Source organism: Setaria italica, chromosome VI (genome assembly GCF_000263155.2).
Source record: "Setaria italica strain Yugu1 chromosome VI, Setaria_italica_v2.0, whole genome shotgun sequence".
Lineage (NCBI taxonomy): Eukaryota > Viridiplantae > Streptophyta > Magnoliopsida > Poales > Poaceae > Setaria > Setaria italica.
The window spans coordinates 29,300,340-29,320,508 of NC_028455.1; the positions used below are offsets into that span (position 1 = coordinate 29,300,340).

The window sequence follows — 20,169 nt, forward strand, 5'->3', positions numbered from 1 at the left end:
TCAAACTGCAATGCAACCGCAGTCCATCAAGCAATCCTTACTCGAGTTCAACCCGGACTAGAGTTAGTTGACAACTTGGATACAACTATCCGGCGACAACTTCAACTAATTGTCTCGACTAGTTACTAGGCCATGTTTAGTTACTTCCAACTCCCAACTTTGACACTATGCAAAAAGAAGATTCCCCATCACATCAAACTTGCGGTACATGCATGGAGTACTAAATGTAGATGAAATTAAAAACTAATTGCACAGTTTTGTTGTACTTTGCGAGACGAATCTTTTGAGCCTAATTAGTCAATATTTGGACAATAATTCACAAATACAAACGAAACGCTACAGTGTGCTACAGTGCTGTAACAGTAATTTGGCACCTCCCAAATTCCCCAACTAAACACGGCCCTAGTCGAAGACGAGTACTCCGACTACGTCGCGACGCTCACCGACGACTACTCCGACTACATCGCGACGCTAGCCGACGACTACTTCGACAGGCGACTCGCCACCGACTACTTCGACTACTCGTCTCGACTAGAAAACTAGTCGGGGCAAACTTCGCACCTTCGTCAATTAGTCAGAATTGACTCCAACTAGCTAGCTTCACCAGCAACTGTCGCGGCTTCGTCGACGACAACTTCGACTCCCCATCTCGACTAGAAAACTAGTCGAGGGTGGGTCTCGCACCCTCGACAACTAGTCAGAATCAACTCCGGCTAGTTTGCTTCATCGGCAATCGACACGGCTTCGTCGACAATCGTTCACGAATCAAGCTAAGTCACTTTTTTAATTATTTTTCAGCTTGCTTTCTGCTTGCGCATAAATTGTGCTCTACTTGCAAGAGGGCAGCAAACTCTTGCACATGACATGCGCTCTACTCGCCGAAGGGCAGCAAACTCTTTCGCGCAGTCGCGCTCTTTTTGTCGCAGTGCCGACTACTCACTTTTATATTCTCTTAAGGTCACTACTCTTCTCAAGCAGGACACACCTTAACTCGTGAAAGCCTCATGCGCATCTGTCACGCCTAACTGCCCATACGTGTATACGAGACAAAGATCTCACATACGCAGTGGCGACGACTACGCAGAGACTGAGAGTCTAAACGTAACAGACTAACTACTCGGGAAGAATATGGCCAAAACAAGAGCTTGACACACAATATTCACTGAATAAATTTCAATAGCTTCAATACTCTGTAAATATGCTACATAATGTATGCATCTTTTCTTTCAGATCAAACTTCGACGATGACGCTCCAGTACGCTTAGTGTACCTCCAAAGGCATAGCTAGTTCTCGAACTCAGAGGCTAAGCACCAATCAGTACTTGGAATATCTCCAATGGCTCAGCTAGCTTCCAGAGCTCGGGGGCTAAGCACCAACAAGTACTCAACGTGGTTCCTACGGCTCACCTGGCGAATATGCTCGGGGGCTGGACGCCGCGAGACTAGTCAGGTGATGACCTGAGTGAAGATTCAAGATCCTTGAGTAGATTACTCAATCAATTCAAGACTCGGGGGCTGATAAGCTACACCCAAGATTTCTTTCAAGCCGAAAGAAAAAGATTCAAACCCTGATTCTTCGATTCAACCTAAGGCTCGGGGGCTACTCCATATGGAGTGCGACTTTCGTCGTCCTCCATATATAAAGACTACAATATCAAGATGATTAAAAGTTTTGAGCACACCATAGCCTCATAGCAGCTTTGAGAAACTTTGGAGATTTAGACAAAGTACTCGAACAGCACCAAGACTACTCGCCGAATATCTTAAGACTACTCGAAGACTGCTGCATTCAACTATGAAGCGCTCGAGGGCTTAACGGGGATAGATCCCCAGTACCCGCAAGGAAGGAAGAAGTCGGACTCCTACTAGGATTCCCCTATAATCCGACTAGGACTCATACCGAGTACTCCTACTAAGACTCCTCCTTCTAATCCGACTAGTTCTCCTACCCCCTGAAGTATATAAAGGAGGGCAGGAGTATCTAGATCGGCAGCTCACCTAAGCTCACAAAACAACATAACACAACTCATCAATACAATCCACACACAGGATGTAGGGTATTACGCAATCTAGCGGCCCGAACCTGTTTAAATCATGTTCCCCGCGTCACCATCGACTCCTTGATTCTCGGCGACACCCACTGCACAAAACACCACCTCGGGTACTCCCTAGGCGGGTTGCCGGTATAAAACACCGACAACGGGAGTATGGCGTGATGAGCCTCGGGCGAGAGGAAGACGAAGAAAAGAGGTCGCGTGTAATGGGAAAGGATAAGAAGAAAGAGGGCATGGATCCTAGTCGTCGGATCTGTAACACCCATTGTTATTAAAAGTCTAAGAAGGTAATTTAGAGGTTAATGATGAATTTGGATGCAACAGAGGTATTATGGACCAAAGTCAAATTTGACCAAAGATTCGAATTCAAGATTCAAGATTTAAAAATATCAAAGGACTCCCACAACCAAGAGTTGCGTGACAACTTGAGAAATGGAATCTTTAATCTATGGTTAACCATTCTAGAAGTTCTTAGCCCAAGAAACATGAATTTAAATTCCCGAATTAGAACTCAAAGAGGGGAACAAGTTGCTATCGAGCTATCTGCCGAGAACAGAATAGCAGAGCACCCGGGGTGTTAAAAACACTCAAGAATGGCTAAGAACAGGATATGACAAAGAATTAGAGGTTAATGAGCTTTTATGGCCAAAGTCAACTTTTGGTCAAAGTTAGCCAAAAATGCCAAATAAGAGCTTCGAATTCAGAAAAAGTTGACAAATGCATGAATTTAGACCTTATGGACATTTGGAACTTAAAGAGACCATTTGAGAAGCAAATGGACCTTAAATTGTCCAAGAATCAGAAATGGAGGATGTTACTATTCACTAACTGGATATAGGCATAAATGCCTTTGAAAAACAATACTAAATGGAATGAACTTTGATTCAGGAGATTTTGGAGAAATGCTATATGAGCCTTTAGTTTTATGGGCAAAATGGAACTTTCATGTCAAGCTTAGCATGATTTCCAAATTTGGCATAAAACAAATGGCATTTGAAGTGTTAAATGGAAATTCAAAGTTAAATGGAGGATTTTGGTACTGTTCTGTCGAGATTGAAGCCATTCAGTGCAATTACAATTCAGTAAAAAGCAAGAATTGGCAGCCAGCTTCAGGACCAACTTTGGAAGGGAAAAAGAGAGATTTAGCTTTTGAGATGAATAAGAGAAATGTAGAGAAATAGGTTCTCTACAACTTCTATTAAGGAAGTTTTGAGAGTTTAAGTGAAAAAAATGAGTAAACACAATCTGAACCTTCAGCTTAGAAAAGTTGACAGTTCTGTCAATACTGGAGGATGAACAGTAACGGTTGGTTTTGGAAGCAAATTTCGAACCCTTAGAGTTAAAATCAGCAGAAACTCCAAATGTATCAAAGATAGTCACAAATATTTCCTACAACTTTGCTTAAGGGCTCTAAGCAAGGCTCTGTTGAATTTTTAGCCACGAAAATCAACCTGAAGATAATCTGTCAAAGGCTTAGCTGTTGAAAGGAGGAAAAGTAACAATCAGGTTCAAAAGGAGAAAATTTAGTTAAGCTGAAGTTCAATGTCCAGAAAAGTTCAGATATGTTTTTCATGAGGAAGGAGCGAGATTCGGCCAAAAGTGCAAATATATGAAAGGTAGAACTTTGATTTCCTCCAACTTTGATAAAGGGAGTTTTGGATGTGTTGCAAATTTATGAAAGGTAGAACTTTTGATTTCCTTCAACTTTGACAAAGGGAGTTTTGGATGTGTTGTTGGCCTGGAAGGTTCAAATTTAAAATGAAGTCCAAAATCAGCAAATGAGCATATTTCAGCCTTCCCGCCGAAATAAGTCTTAAGTCTGAAAAATAGTAACGATTAGCAGTTTTTGGTGCAAATTCCTAAGAAAATTTAGTGTAAAAGGTATATGAGATTATGTGCAAAATAGGATCCTTGTTAGGTCCTGAACAAAGATAGATGAAAGTTGAGCTAAATAAAACAGGTTTGAGTATTTAAAATTGAGCCAACAGAAGGGCAAATGGCTCTGCCGAGAGCTCTCACGAAACTGAATCGTTTGATTTAGTTACAGTCTCGGTTTTGTCAGAAACTTTGGAGCTCGAATTCACGGTCTTAGAGTGATCCTTTCAACGTGAAGCAAAAATAACAAATGGAGTGCTTGGGATTCTCTACAAGTTTGTCTAAGGGAGATTAGAAAGTTTGGATTGAAAATTCGACGAATTTTGGGTCTGAAATTGTCGGTTGGAAGAAAAAAAAGAAAGAAGAAAAGAAAGGGGGGCAGAGAGAACAGAGGAGGAAGCGTGCCGCAGCGCAGCACCTCTGTGCGCCGGCCAGCACGATGAGCTGAGCCATGTCCCCGCCCACACCAGTACGCCGACGAGCTGAGGTGGCAGCCATGCGCGGTGAAAAACTTCAAATAAGTACTGCTCCCGCCCTTGCTCTTATCTGTTTTATTGTGTCACCGTTCTTTTCTTCTCCCGGCCAAGAGCAGAGCACAGCAGCGCCGTCGCCGGTCGATTTCGGAGCTCCGCCGCCTCTCCCTTTGTTTTCTCTCATCCATAGCTCCACCTCCATCCCATATTCACTCCCGGCCCCTCAGTTCCGCAGCTCCGCGCCGGCGAGCTCGTCCCCGCCGTTCTTCCCGTCCGCCGGCCACATAGCCACCTCTCCGGTGAGCCCCCTTGCGCCACCCCTCTCCACCTGGGTTCTTAGCTCTGGGCGCCTGCGTGGGTCCTACCAAAGCTCAAGAGCCAGTCCTTGACCGAAGAGCTCTCACCACCGCCGCCCGTGCCGGCCATGTTCCGGCCATGCCCGCCGCCGCCGTCGAGAGCCCCTGCGCAGCCCATCTTCTTGAACCAAAACACCACCAGGGGGTGCGCGTGGCCCTAGGGAGCGTAGCGGCCCAGTGCCCACCGCCGGAGACCTCGCCGTCGGAGAGCTAGCGCCGTTACCCGCCGGGAAAGCCGTAGTCAAGGTCGGCCCTCTGTTTTTGACCGAGCAAGCCCACACGTCTGAGTCTGTGGGTAGGGCGTGGGTGAGTGAGAAAGTTTTTCAGGGGGGTGGGGATAATGATAGGTTTTCAGTTTGGAGATAATAGTTTAAATTTGTGTTTTCACTATTTAATTCACAGAAATAGTAGAATTGTCCAAAATTAGTGAAACTAATTTTATTAGGAATGTTTTATCTTCCTTTATGCATTAAAAATTCTTACACCCTACGAAAAGGTAATAAAAATTAGGTATTTATTTATTACCTTTAGTTAAGGTATTTAAATAAATACTTAGTCTTTATAAAATGTATAAAATATTGAATAATGTTTTATTATTCACAAATTCTTAGTAATCCATAGGAATTAGGTTTTGGAGATTAGAATTTATTTATAATGCTTTTCTAAATAAAAGAAAAGGTTTAAGGTAGGTTAGTAAAGAAATTAAAAATTTTGGGTTAATCTTGATGGGTAGTTTAGTGTTGGCTTGCAACTTTATCACGAAGATAGGTTGTATAGTCACTTGTCGGCTTGCAACTTTATCATGAAGGAAAGTTGTATAGTCATGTGTTCAAAAGTTTGCATCTCTAACTCCTGCATGTACTAAATTGTAGACGTCAAAGCTCGTGAAGTGGAATTCGTGGAATTCATCTGAAGATTGTCAGAGTCCAAGAAGTGAAGTGCTTCTTTTACTAAAGGGGTTTTCCGAAAGACTAACATTTGTTGATCTCAGGCAAGCTCTGGTGCATTTAACCCATCTACTTTTGGAAATTACTATTCATGAGTCCAATTAATGGTTATTTCTTTATATGTGCATTAGGTCTAGGAGTTGATTGAAAACTTACTTTTATGCACAATCCAACCTTGTTATTAAGGACATCTTTGCCACCTGTTCAACTAATTAGTAACTATCCTATGCTTAGCAATGCTTAGATACCTATGAGTAACTTTGGTTACTCAACACTAAGGCTAAGATGGTCATACATGTTAATCAAGGAAATTGCCTGAGATTTTGGAAATGCGGACAGAAGCTAAAGATGGTAGTTGTGCCTGCTAAGTTAATGTGGTTAAGGACCGTTCATTGTCTTAACCTTTGATCAAGTGATTTTACCTGGTTGCTTACTGGGTATGGGACCAGCAAAACCCGGTAGGTTAATTGGCTCTCTGATCGGGAATATTTCGTACCTATGCTTGACGTGCTGGAGAATGGTAGGGGCGTAGCCTGAAACTCACATGGAGACTAGGCAAGATGTGGGGTCCCATGTGGGGGTGCGTCCCTGGGTTCGGGTAGTCATATTCCCAATCTTTGAGTACGACTAATTGAAAGGTTGTTGTGTACAACCCGTACAGTTGTACATGGCTGGTGGTCGGGTATCTCCTGCAGGATGTAAATCGGTCCGGATCGCCGCAATTCTCGGTTATGAATGCACTTTGATCATTGTTAAGCATCGTAGTGTAATGACGTTGAATATAATATTTTTCCTGGAATTAATATGTTGTGTGACTTAGTCCCATTGAGTGCTCAAAATGTTTTATTCATCTAGACGGGTTAGGTTCCACTGATAGTATGCTTTTTCGCAAGATGTGAGTCAGCCAGTACACCAAACAGCTATCATTCAGTAAAAGAGAATCTATCTATATTGGTTAGTCGGGTCAGACTTGCTGAGTACTTCGTACTGAGGGGATCCTTATTACTGTTTTTCAGAAAGCTAGCAGGGACCCACCGAGGAGGAAGCTCTGAAGAACTAGGGTATCTTATGAGTCTCATGATATCCCAGGATAAGACCTAGACCATGTTTATTTTCTCCCAAAATCCCAACTTTGGCACTATGCAAAAAGAAGATTCCCCATCACATCAAACTTGCGGTACATGCATGAAGTACTGAATGTAGACGAAATCAAAAACTAATTGCACGGTTTTGTTGTACTTTGCGAGACGAATCTTTTGAGCCTAATTAGTCAATATTTGGACAATAATTCACAAATACAAACGAAATGCTACAGTTGCGCTACAGTAATTTTGGTTGTCCAAAGTTGGGCAACTAAACAAGGCCCTAAATGTTTAATTCCTTACCTCGGACTGGTTAAGTTTTAAACTCCTAGAAATGGTTTAACTTGACACTACTAAGTTTCTTTCAATCTATGGTTTGTAGGAAATCGTATCTTTACTATGTATGTAAAAATGTAATGTTTGTTGATGCTATCCCATCGTGGAAGTGATCCTAATGTATGGCTATGGAACACACTGTGGAGGTTTTCAAGGAGTCGTGTGAACAGGACCCTCAACAGACTACCGGACTTACACTATTTTAAGTGTGTTTTGAATAATGGTTGTTCTGATAGCGATTAGGCGTACTTAAGTCAGTTTAGTTTAAGTTAGACGGTTCCGCCAGAGGATCGAGATCCAACGGTGACCGAAGGTGATCGGCGCAAAGACAGTTTTCAATCGATTGAGGCCAGACACACCCTTTTCCAGTAGTTTTCTTGCAAAGTCGACTTTCAAGAATTTGATACTCGTATTTGTAGATCATCATGTTTCTACAGCTGTGGGTCCAACAAGCATTCGACTTGGTCTCGGTGTGCTTTCCGACGCGGTACAGGACGCCGCCTCCATTTATGTCCCCGCAGCCTCTGCCTTCGAAGCACGCACCAATCACGCCCTCGTCACCGTGCAGCGCGGCGCGATGGTTGAAATCAAACCAGTTGAGGTGTCTCTCGAAGCCGGCAACCTGGCCGAGCACTCAGCGGCGCTCGACGACGACGGCCGCCCGCGGCGCACGGGGACGGTCCTCACGGCGAGCGCGCACATAGTCACCGCCGTCATCGGCTCCGGCGTTCTCTCGCTGCCCTGGGCGGTGGCACAGCTCGGCTGGGCGGCGGCCCCGCCGGTCATGCTCGTCTTCGGCGGCGTCATGTACTACACCTCCACGCTGCTCTCCGAGTGCTACCGCGCCGGGGACCCCGCCACCGGCCGGCGGAGCTACTCCTACATGGAGGCCGTCCGAGCTATCCTTGGCGGCGCCAAGGTCACCTTCTGCGGCGTGGTCCAGTACATCAACCTCGCCGCCATTGCCGTCGGGTACACCATCGCCGCTTCCATCAGCATGCAAGCCGTTGGGAGGGCCAACTGCTTCCACGCCAGGGGCCACGCCGACGCGTGCCGCACCTCCAGCGTGCCCTACATGATCGCCTTCGGGGCGGTGCAGGTCGCCTTCTCGCAGATCCCGAACTTCGATCAGATCAAATGGCTGTCCATCGTCGCCTCCGTCATGTCCTTCACCTACTCGAGCATCGGGCTCGGCCTCGCCAGTCGCGCAGACCGTCGCGAACGGCGCGTTCCCGGGGTCACCCTCACCGGCGTCGCCGTCGGAGCGGGGCTCACCGTGATGCAGAAGGGTCTGGCGCACGATGCACGCGCTGGGCAACATCTCATTCGCATACTCCTCTCAACGTGCTCATCAGAGATCCAGGACACATCAAGGCCGCCGCCGGCCTTCGGAGGCTGGCGTGATGAAGAAGGCCACGGCGATCAGCATCGCGACCACGACGGCGTTCTACACGCTGTGCGGGTGCATGGGCTACGCGGCTTCGGGAACGCCGCGCCGGGACAACCTGCTCACGGGGTTCGGCTTCTACGAGCCTTTCTGGCTCGTCGACGTCGCCAACGCCGCCATCGTCGTCCACCTCGTCGGCGCGTACCAGGTGTTCTGCCAGCCCATCTTCGCCTTCGTGGAGAGCCGGGCGGCCGCCGCGTGGCCGGAGAGCGCCTTCGTCTCCAAGGAGCTCCGAGTGGGGCCCTTCGCGCCCACCGCGCTCCGCCTGACGTCGCGATCGGTGTTCGTGTGCCTCGCCACGGTCGTCGCCATGGCGCTGCCCTTCTTCGGCAGCATCGTCGGTCTCATCGGCGCGTTCTCATTCTGGCCGCTCACCGTCTACTTCCCGATCGAGATGTACATCAAGCAGCGCGCCGTGACGCGCGGCAGCACCAAGTGGATCTGCCTCAAGGCGCTCGCCGTTGTGTGCCTCCTCGTGTCGATCGCCGCCGCAGCAGGGTCCATCGCCGGCTTCGTCAGCGCGTTCAAAGTTTTCCGGCCCTTCAGTGGCTAACCTCGCAAGGATACGTACGTGCGTGGCCACGTGGAGCTCAGAGTTTGCATGTACCCGGAGGCTGGAGCAGCTTGTTATTTAGACCCTATTTGTTTCCACCTCTTTTTAGTTCCTAAAAATTTTTATTCAGTTTTTAGTCCATGGTCTAAAGCATATTTGGTTCCACCATCTAAAACTGACTAAAAGCAATAAATGTTGTAGTAAAATGATCATAGTGCCCTCCCTCAATGCCCCTGCTCCTTCTCTGCCCACCCCTCCCCTCCTCTTCCCTACACACATGCACCCGCCCCTCCCCTCCCGGCCCCGAGCCCTCTCGCTGGCCCCGCCGGCAACGCCCGGCACCCTCCTCCCGCCTGCGCCCCCCCTCCCCTCCTCCCGTCGGCGCCCCTCCCCTCTCTCCTTCCCCGGCCGCCGCCCTCTCCCCTCCAATCCCGACCGCCGCGCCCCTCCCCTCCTCTTCTTCCCCGGCACGGCCGCCCCCCTCCCGATCCTCCCTCTCCCGGATCCGGCTGGGGAGCGCCCGGCCGGCGATTCTTGGTCACGGAAGCCGGCGTCGGCATCGATGGCGGATCGAGCGGCAGCCGGATTGGGGGAGCGGCTGGCGCCGAGGAGGACGGGAGCGCCACGGCCGGCCCGTGCAGCGGCGCAAGGGAGCGGGGGCGGCGGATCCAGCGGGGATGGCACGGCCGCCGGTGAGAGGCCGCGGGTGCCGGCATGGAGGAGGGAGGGAGCGGCAGTGGGGTCGGGGAGGGTGCAGTCGGGAGAGGGTGCGGGGGCAGAGGCAATAAAGGAGGGGTAGTGGGAGTCCAGCACTGGTTTTAGGAGGTTTTAGGAGTGTGGGTGAGGGGACTAAAAGTTTTGAGCCTCCTAAAACTTTTTAGGAGGAGTGTTTGGCTCTTTAGTCACATTTTAGTCATTTTTTAGGAGCTAAAATTTTAGAAGGGTGGAAACAAACAAGGCCTTAGTCCAGTCTTAGTGCACAATTTCATGATAAAAAACTTCTCATATGCTGGATTGACTTCTTACTTGTTCATCACCAAGATTAACCGTCCACGTGAAGTTTAGGATTATCAGCAAGCCATAATAATAATTTCAAAATTTATGTTTTCCATCTCTTAAGTATCGCAATTTCATTATGTTTCTACTGTTGGAAATCACCATCATTTGAAGTACGCTAATTAAAAAGTTATAAATCAATGCTTGAGGCAAATATGACGATGAAAATTCACCCTATGAATTGTTTCGCTTCCCTTGATTTTTCAAATTTGTTCTTGCAAAATTGATTTTCAAGAATTCGATACTCGTATTTGTAGATCACGCTTTTATACAATTGACCATACGAAAAAATTTAAGTTAAATGCCACACCTAGCACCTGGAGATTAGCACTTCCCTTTAAATGCAAACGGGAATGCGGGCCTCGAAACCAGCAGTAGCGATCCAAATTCCCACTCCGGCTAGCGGTTACCAAAACGACGTTCTGGCTTGCAAATTAACCCCCCGTACGTGCGCCTATTAAATCGGCCACTCCAGCGTGCGAACGGAACCGCCTTCCCGGCTGCCGCTAGCCTCGCACGAAATGGCAGCCGGGTCCTCCAGCGCGGGCCTCGTGGGCGAGGTCGACGACTTCTACTTCTCCGTCCTCGCCCACGGGCGGAACGACGACGACGACGACGAGCTCTTCCCGATATCCGACGAGAAGTACGCCGCGGAGCTCCAGCTGCAGGAGGTGATCATGTCCTCCGCGGTCGCGGCCACTGCGGGATCGTCCTCGTCCTTGCCACGTCGCAGCAGCACGGCTAGCAACAATGCCGCAGCAGCTCTGGCATCCTCGGCTCACGGCAAAGGTGAGTGCTCCTACGCCTCGTCGTCGTCCCGGCCGTCAACGTTCCTCGCCGACGCCGCCGCGACGTCGCTCGTCTTCTGCAAGATCTGCATGGACGCGGTGCCGCCGTCGGACGCGCACCGCGCCGGCCGCGGCTGCGCGCACGCTTTCTGCGGCGGCTGCCTGGCGCGCTACGTCGGCGCCAAGATCCAGGAGCGGATCGCCGACATCCGGTGCCCCGAGGAGCGGTGCGGCGGCGCGCTGGACCCGGAGCTCTGCCAGGGCATCCTGCCCCGGGAGGTCTTCGAGCGGTGGGGCGCCGCGCTGTGCGAGGCCATGCTGCTGGGGGCCAAGACGACCTACTGCCCCTACAAGGACTGCTCGGCGACGATGCTGGTGGACGGCGACGGCGACGTCCGCGACGTCGCGGAGGCGGAGTGCCCGAGCTGCCGGAGGCTCTTCTGTGCGCGGTGCGGCGTGGCGCCGTGGCACGCCGGCGTGACCTGCGCCGAGTACAAGAGGCTCGGGAAGGGGGACAGGGGCAAGGAGGACATGATGCTGCTCGAGATGGCCAAGGGGAGGAGGTGGAAGCGGTGCCCCAAGTGCGAGTACTTCGTGGAGAAACGCGACGGCTGCTTGCACATTACTTGCAGGTACGTTGCCGCTTGCTCTTGCATTCGATGGATTGAAGTCACTGCTTGCAAATTTTTGGAATCTTTGTTCGCGTTGAAAATTTGATGGGTATGAGATGTTGCAGGTGTGGCTTCGAGTTTTGCTATGGATGTGGCGGCACGTGGGGAATAACTCACTCTCGTTGCAGCACAGCGTGAGATGCGATGGAAGCAATCTGGAGTTATTCTAGGTGTTCTGAACTAGAAAGTCTCAAGTGTTTTAATCATATCTCGGGTATCATACTGATAATATCTCAAGCTAAACGTAGTGAATTCCATGATGCCATGTTTCGTCTGGTATAAACCTGATCACTGCTCATGTTTTTTTGCGTGTGTTCCAAAAAACTTGTTCATTTGTCTTAAATCTGAAAATTGCTCACTTGTTCTTTTGCCAACTCGAACTACACCTTCTCGCAGTAGATGGCGGAAATATCGTCTCTGCAGTTAGCAACGATCGTTAGCACATGCAAGTGACATGGCGCGAAATCATTTTTCCGATGTTCCACATGATCCGACTGTATTGTACCACAAACTAGGAGAATTGGTTGTTTCACTGAGGATTAAAGTGGCGGATTAAGAAATAAACTATTTTTTGGAACGTGCAAGGCAGCTCTTTCTGTGACAAACCCCTTGAAGTTCCGTTTCTTCTGAAATGGGAATGGGGCAGAGCCTCGCGTCGGGCAAAAATTCATAATGTTGCCACGGGTGTTGTCGAGTACATAGAAAGCGTCAGCTAGCAAATCATGAGTAGGAAAAAAAAAAGCGACCATCCAACCAAATTTGAGACCTGCAATCCATTTCCAACAATGAGGCAGAGAGGCAGATTTATGCTTCGTCGTGTGCTAGTCTGAAGAAGAAACACCACATTCAAATAGAAAAGTAACTAAAGACCTTTGAATTAACAAATTATTACAAATCAACCCATATTTGCTAAGCGCTCTTCTCTACTCCTTTCGACAACAAAAGTTCAATCGGATGGCCAAAGAGAAATGAAAATGAAATAACTCACTTGCACCTCCTTTCTACAACAAAAACTCAATCCGATGGCCGAGCCATATACTTGCAGGACAACGATGTAACGGTCCGCATTTTCACCACCGAGGTAAAAATGCCGACTTAAGAATAATTGCCCGACAAAGCTAGCATTATCATGCTTTTTCTCGAATCATGGCCCCAAGCCAGCATTTTTACTTTAGCAGTAAAAAAAATTGAGACGTTACAAGTACGATATCACCATTTACAGAAATATAGCCTAGAAAAACAAAGTCAGCAGTGAAGCATACAATTCGTGGTTATATCCTTGTATTTCTAATTGTCTTGGAAACTAAATTAGGGAACATCTGGTAGTCGTTTTTCTTTTTTTCTTTTATTCTTTGCGAGTCGATTTTTGTACATACATCTGTCTTTAATCTTCTTCTTACAAAATCGTGTGGCAAAGCTTTTCTTCCGTCCTTTCGGGAGGGACTATTTGGAATATATCCTCATATTTTTTGGGGAAATATTTTTTAGAAAGATATTTAATTTGTTTTGGAAATGAGAGATCCCTTGGATTAACCTTTTGATTTCTGCCGCTCCTTGGAAGCTTGCACTAATGTAAATATGAGGCCCTTCGTAATCGCAACTACTCCACCCAGAGATACGAACAGACTCCCATGATCCCCATCTCACCCTAAAAGTCGGCGGGCGGACGAGTGGACTCTATAAGTTCTCGCATTTTTCCCAGGTAGTAAAAGATAATAAAGAGAAGACGGGCAGTCACCATTCACCAGCTCGAGAGATTTGCTTGTCTTGTCACCTATTCGGCTCTTCCCTCACTAGCCTACGGCAATAGCGGGAGCCGAGTCGGGGCAGCAGCAGCACCACCACCCCTGTAGCATCTGCATGGAGCCCATGGCGCCTTCCGAGGCCCACCGCTGCGGCGCCGCCTGCGGGCACGCGTTCTGCCGCGCGTGCCTTTCCGGCCACGTCCTCGCCAAGGTCGAGGCCGGCACCGGCACCGGCGCCGTGGTGCGGTGCCCCGACCCGTCGTGCGCCGGGGCGCTCGACCCGGAGCTCTGCCGCGCGGCGCTGCCCCCCGACGTGTTCGAGCGCTGGTGGGCCGCGCTCTGCGAGTCCCTGTTCCCCGCCGCGCGGCGCACCTACTGCCCGTTCCCGGACTGCTCCGAGATGATGGTGGCGGACGGCGACGGCGACGGCGGTGGCGGCGCCGAGGGGTGCGTGACCCAGTCCGAGTGCCAGGTGTGCAGGCGGCTGTTCTGCGCGCGGTGCCGCGTGGCGCCGTGGCACGCCGGCGTGGCCTGCGACGAGTACCAGCGGCTCGCCATGGGGGACGGGGGCAGGGAGGACATGATGCTGTACGAGATGGCCTGGGCGATGAGCTGGAAGCGGTGCCCCAAATGCCGGTTCTTCGTCGACAAAATTGACGGCTGCGCACACATTAGATGCAGGTACCGATTACAGGCGAAAGAAATTTCCTTTCTCCTTTTTTTAAACAATAGCACATTTATAAAAACTGTGTTCTTTTAGCGTCACAGGATCATTCCTTTTGTTATCCTTGGCAAAGGATATATAATTGTTGATAAAGGCGAATTGTGAAACTTTGCAATGCAGTTCTGACTTTTGATGTCTGTGAAATTTTGCAGGTGTGGCTTCAAGTTTTGCTACCGGTGTGGAACAACATGGCGTTCGACTCATTAGCTGAGGGGGTGTTTGGTTTGAATTGCTTATGCATAAGCAACTAAAAATAAGCTACATGTGGGATACCGTAAGGCTTCAAATATTTCGGTAGCAACAATTTGTTTTGTCAGAATGTCTAGATGTCAGCCATCAATTCTGTTGCACCTTCGAAGTGGTGGGATGATACAAGAGGAACAACCGATTATAATTAGACCAAGGATAATAGGTGAACGGGGGACGACGACGGGTGATAAGGAAATTTCATGTACTAATCCTTTCTATGCCATCTAAATTTAGGCAATCCTTTTGACGTCATCGGAAATTTAACTTCATCCCTTGCATGCTATTACCGTCACATAACAGTTAAGTGAAGAAGGAAAAGATAATATTACCCCTAAAGGTTAGTACGAAGAGCATAATTGTTGCCCACACGAACTCGTTTAATCATTCATTTATCTTCAGTAAAGATTAATGATATACTAAGTAAATCCAATATCCAATTAAAATGAGAGTGAACGTTTTCGTTTACCGGAATTAAATTTCACAGGCTGTAGCAGCTACCAAACGACACATGCAAGCATTTCACCATCCGAGCGTGGCTATAAGCATTCTAATCGCAAATAAAAACAAAGTCAGTGAACACCGCCATGGCGCCATCCATGTCTTGGTAGGCGGGCATATGCCTTTGTCGTTGTCGCTAGTCGTGACCGAGGCCTCCACAACCTCCGCGATAACCAACAGATACCATGCGAGCAAACGCGAGCAGATCCTGCGGGAGAGGACGCACGGCACCTGGTTTTTGGTCACGCCGGCAGAGGTGACGACGATGACGGAGCCGCCCCAGGCCCCGCAGACACGAACCAGCTCCGGATGCCCGGATAAGGTCGGATAGGGGTAAAAAAACGGAAAAAACAATGTCCGATGGAAGTGTTTTAACGGCGTTAGGGTAATTTCATGAAAAAAATGATGATAATGGCATACAAGGGATGGAGTTAAATTTTTAGTGGCACTGAAGGATGATCTAAATTTTGATGGCATAGAAGGTTAAACTTCCAGTGGCATATAGGAATTTTCTCAACGATGATCGGGAAATCTACTCTTGTATCACCTATGACGGTTGCGAAATACTATAGATGAATGGAAAGCAAGCTTAAACATTTATTTTGAGCCTTACATTAGGCCAGTCTAAGTGCATGGTTTCATCGCACTGTTATTAAGAATGAAATGAAACTGTCACTCTCAATGCGCAGTTTCGTTGCACATTTTCATAGATAGTCTGGACCATTTAATTCTTACATTGTGTTATGGTGAAATGTGTCATGCCATAAAACTATAACATATTCAGTGCAAGTTTCATCGGGTTTCATGGGGATGAAATTCTCCTCTCCTCTCTCCTCATAATTAACTGGCAAGTTAACAGTTTTACTGATGTGTCATGAGATTTAATGCTCATGAAACCCTAATGACACTCCCATTGAGACTGACCTTATGATACTCCCTCCATCCCAAATTGTAGGTTGTTTTAGCATTTTTAGATTCGTAGCTTTTACTATATTTCTAGACATAATATATATTTACATGTATAGTACAAATTATGTATTTAAAAAAAACTAAATGACCTGCAATTCGAGAAAATGGAGGAAGTACTTAAATTTGGCATGGGCAAGGTGGAGGTGAACCACATCCCACAAGTTTTTCTTTAATTTCTATAAGAATTATATTCCCATTTGTAGCTGTGCATGGTACTAGTATTTTAGAAGAGAAGACTCTTTAGGAGATATTTACCTTTTCTTCTTCTAAATAATACAAATACAGCAAAGCTTTTGTGGTCCTTTCAAGAAAGCATGACGAAACAAGTAGACACTCTAGAGGGCATGTGTTCACTGACACGATTACCTTACTGTCGCTTGCTTGCAGCACATCAAAATTTATGCAAAAAGAACTTGGACTTGAACCGGTAAATACCCCCAATTCCATTCCGACTTTTAAAAAAATATGATGACATAAACATTAAGTGCTCAAACTCGAATATATTATAGTATTTTGTTTGAAGGCCACGTCAGGAAGTAAGGATTTAAGTTAATTCTTTCTAAAGGTTCCAACCGGAACTAAAAGGTTCTCAAAAAATAAAAAAAACTGCTCCCCCGTCCCTACTCTCGTTGCCGCCCCCAGCTTCGCCTCGACCACGTACCACCTCCTTGAGCTCCAACTCCACCACCTCCTTGAGCTCCAACACCACCACAGAGATAATCAAAACAATTAACACTTCACAAATTGAAGCAAGAAACGTATATTCTCATCTCACATGACCATCACACAAGTGAGAACACACAACCAATCAATTCGCATAAGATCTGATTCACAACACATGAGTTCGATTTGATTCACAACATACGGAGGATTCACCAGCACAATCATAAATGAATCATTCACAAACAAATCACAAACTATAGAATCACTCACAAATGAAATATTCACCAGCTTCTCGTATCCAAAAGCTCCCCCGCTCGCCATCTCGCTTGCACGCGTGCCGGTGGCGGCCGGCGCCCTGGGGCCCGGCAGGGAAGGGCCTGCGCGCCGGCGGCCAGGCGGCCCGACCGGGGAGGCCCCGCGCCGGTGGCACATAGTGGAGGGAGGAGAGAGGAGGAGAGGGAGGAAAGGAAGCGGTGGAGGGAGAGAGAGAGGCTGGTGGTGGGTTGGGAAAGAGGATAAGGTAGTGGGGAGAGAGATGAGGCCGGGGTGATAAATTAAAGGCCGGTGCGGAGAGAGTCCGTCGGGAGAATAAAAAAAAGAGAGGATATAGTCATCTTCAGTCCCGGTTGAAACCACCAACCGGGACTAAATGAGCAGTCTTTATTCTCGGTTCGTGTTACCAACCGGGACTAAATGGGGCTCTTAGTCCTGGTTGATATTACTAAAGAGCCTTCGTTGGAGCTGGTTTTTGAACCGGGACTAAATCTCCTTTAGTCCCGGGTCCAAAAATGACTGGGACTTTTGTAGCTAGATGGAAGGTTCTCTAACAGTGCGAGGGGCCAGTGTCTTGTCTGGCTATTTCCATGGCCGCCTGTCCCAGGTCCATAGCTACGGGCAACTGGGCATTCGGTGGTCAGCCATCCAGGCAAACCAGCATGTAGGTGAGGGCAACGAACCAGCAACCCGCTACTAATTTCTGGATGCCCCGCCGGCGATGCTTGCAAGCATGTAGCCATGCTGCCATCCATGCACTCAGAGCTTGTTTGGTTGCAATCCTGAACCAGGCAGCTAGCACCAGGCAGCTAAATCCAACCGCAGGCGCTAGAAATCGACGACCTGAGAAGTCCGCCTGGCCCAGGCAGCAAAATGCAGGCTTGAAGCAAACAAGCCCTCAACGTCCCTAGCCAGGACAAGGTGTATCCGTGAGGGCGATGGGAGCACCATGTTGTGGCAAGTGGCCACCATCGACGACTCAACGGATCTGAACATATGCGGCCTCCATCGGTGGGAGCTCATGCGGTGTGAGGAGAGATGGTGTTAGCTCATGCCCCTCCCCCATGTTATTATAGCATAATCGGGATGCCACGTGGACGTTTTAACTCAAGTTACAATCGTTTGGGAGTTATACGGTACAACAGTTAATTTTAGGATTTAATTATGCATTTTGTAAGTTTAGAGATCGAGATGACACAGGATCAAAGTTCTTTTACTCTTTTTTTAAATCGATTTCTGGTTCAGGTTTTTGGTTGTTAACGATTCGAGCTGAGCTAACTCGTTAAGATGAGTTGGAATGAGCCGGCTCAGCTTGTTATGGAGCCCTGGCCCAGATGCTGTCACTTTTCTTTAGAAAATACAACATGTAGGATGTGTTTGGTTACATGGCTTATATCTAACCTGGTTAAGATTTAGCCATGGCCAGATAGGACCAGGCTGCATTAGTACACGGTCTTCATGTTTGGTTTGGCGGCTTAGGCCGGCCTGTTCATGTAAGCTCATATTTGGTTACATGGTTTGCGTGTGTGGTCACCTCCTCTTCGTTCTTGGTGAGTGTAACTCGGTCAGCCGCTCACACCATTCAGCGTGCAGCTTCAACTCATGCTCGCCACGCACTCCTCCTCCATCTCCTCAGAGCACGGGGCAAGTACCGCCTCATGCTAGGCAACTATCCCTGGCGCTCGTGCCGGCCAGCGTGTTCAGCGAGAACGACGGCAGTACGGCACCATCTAGCGCCTCCTACATCACAACTTCCTCGCGAAACACTGCACCCGTCGCCTGAAGCTGTTCGTGCCCGCGTGCTGCTGGATGTGCTGCTTCCTAGTCCAATTTCCTCAGCGTCCAATTTCCTCACGTTGCTTCAGTTTCCCCATCGAATTTTCCTTCTCTGATCCAATTTAATTAATCCAATTTGATATGAAGCAACAAATTTGCCCTCTGATCCAATTTACCCGATCCAATTTGATGTGAAGCTGGGTGCTTATCTAATTTCCAATCCAATTTCTACAGTCCAGTTTCATCCATCCGATTCCAGTTTTCCCGGTCCAAATTCTCTGATCCAATTTCATCCATCCGATTTGCTCCTGTATCCATCGGGTTGGTCCAAACATGCTTCTCCGGCCATCCGCAATGAGTAGAGGAATGACTGCGAGTCAGAATCAATCAGCAGCACGCACGGAAAGATGCAAATTTGGAGAGGTGGTGGAGGTCAACGGAGCACCTCAGTGACAGTGGTGTCGAGGAGCGTCGGGCGTCATGAGGGATCAAGCACCTTGGCGGATGGCGGCATCGAGGCGCACCCGCTGCCGTTCTGATGGACCTGCCCTGCTATCGCTCAACGGTGAGAGCGCGGAGAGGTGAGGGGAATCGCCGCGGTGTGTGTACAGGCGCTCTGCCTAGCCTCGCTCAGCTACTACGCCTGATTCGGGCGTACTAGTGTGGCGTGGTTTGGTTGTTCTCTTTGTGTGATCTGGTTTAGGTGTTCTCTTTGCGTTACGCTGGCCACCAAACAATCACAAGCTGCATTAATTTAGCTTGTTTAGGGATTTAGCCAGACAACTCACAATCGTAGTGCAGGATAAAGAATGGCCCCTCTCGTAACATAGGAATTTCTCATATTCTAAGACTATTTTATGTAAAAACATATATAATCCTAGAAGGATGTGGCTAAAATACGATAGTACGTCCTTCCGTCTCCACTTTCCCCGCCTCCTCTCCTCGACACCGCCGCCACCCTGCCCGTCTCCGGCGGCGGGGCTACCGGATCCGTCACGCCGTCTTGACCATTCCTGTTCTAACTTGTCGCTGGTGCACGCTCCCGCCATCTCCACCGCCCAACCGGAGGTCCTCCACTGCCCGGCTCCGGCGGCACCCGCGCCGCCTCCGCTCCCCACCATCTTGACTGCCACCACCGCCGAGCGGTGAGCCGCCTGAAGTCTCCTCTAGGCCCGCAGGCCACAGGTACCCCCAACCCCCAACCTAAAACCCCAAACTCTAAGACTCGCCGGTACCATTGCAGAAGAACACCGGCCGTCCGTTTCAATCGACCAAAATACGCCCGGCCGTGTTTAAGTCATTACCATCCTAGTAACTTGCCGACGTAGTCTTGGGAAAGATGGCTGGTCTTGTTGGAATGCCCTCTCACATCCCAACTGAAGAACTGAACTGATCTAAAGAAATCAACTGATTCGTATCCAATGCGAAAAGAAGGCGCAGAGATTCCCTCTTTGCGTCCACGCAAGTATGTCAGGTTAAGACTTAATTAATTATTAATCTTTGTTTATACTATGAAATAAATGCAAAATTCATTTCTAAAATCCGGGTGTATTCCAAAGAGCCGATAAACATTTCGCATCGACTTTCGAAAGAAAGCAAAAGGAACTGACACTTGCGAACCAGCAGGCTTTTGC

General features: G+C 48.5%; 2 protein-coding genes and 1 pseudogene across 2 annotated transcripts; all 3 read left to right on the plus strand.

The window, feature by feature from the left end:
- The first annotated feature begins 7,727 nt into the window (after nucleotides 1-7,727).
- On the plus strand, nucleotides 7,728-9,123 carry LOC101768590 (annotated as a pseudogene).
- Nucleotides 9,124-10,700: 1,577 nt separating this feature from the next.
- On the plus strand, nucleotides 10,701-11,776 carry LOC101768180 (probable E3 ubiquitin-protein ligase RNF217). Its single transcript, XM_022827770.1, has 2 exons — nucleotides 10,701-11,599; nucleotides 11,704-11,776. Exons 1-2 carry the CDS (start codon nucleotides 10,701-10,703, stop codon nucleotides 11,774-11,776), a joined length of 972 nt encoding a protein of 323 aa, XP_022683505.1.
- Nucleotides 11,777-13,216: 1,440 nt separating this feature from the next.
- On the plus strand, nucleotides 13,217-14,314 carry LOC101761016 (probable E3 ubiquitin-protein ligase ARI8). Its single transcript, XM_014805371.1, has 3 exons — nucleotides 13,217-13,228; nucleotides 13,436-14,064; nucleotides 14,260-14,314. The coding sequence occupies exons 1-3, from the start codon at nucleotides 13,217-13,219 to the stop codon at nucleotides 14,312-14,314; spliced, it is 696 nt and encodes a 231-aa protein (XP_014660857.1).
- The last annotated feature ends 5,855 nt before the right edge of the window (nucleotides 14,315-20,169 follow it).

Bases quoted from the DNA above. Each gene is read 5' to 3' on its own strand.
- LOC101768180 (XM_022827770.1), top strand. From the start codon at position 10,701: ATGGCAGCCGGGTCCTCCAGCGCGGGCCTCGTGGGCGAGGTCGACGAC. The intron at 11,600-11,703 runs GTACGTTGCCGC...GAGATGTTGCAG, and splicing joins TGCTTGCACATTACTTGCAG to GTGTGGCTTCGAGTTTTGCT.
- LOC101761016 (XM_014805371.1), top strand. The intron at 14,065-14,259 runs GTACCGATTACA...GAAATTTTGCAG, and splicing joins TGCGCACACATTAGATGCAG to GTGTGGCTTCAAGTTTTGCT.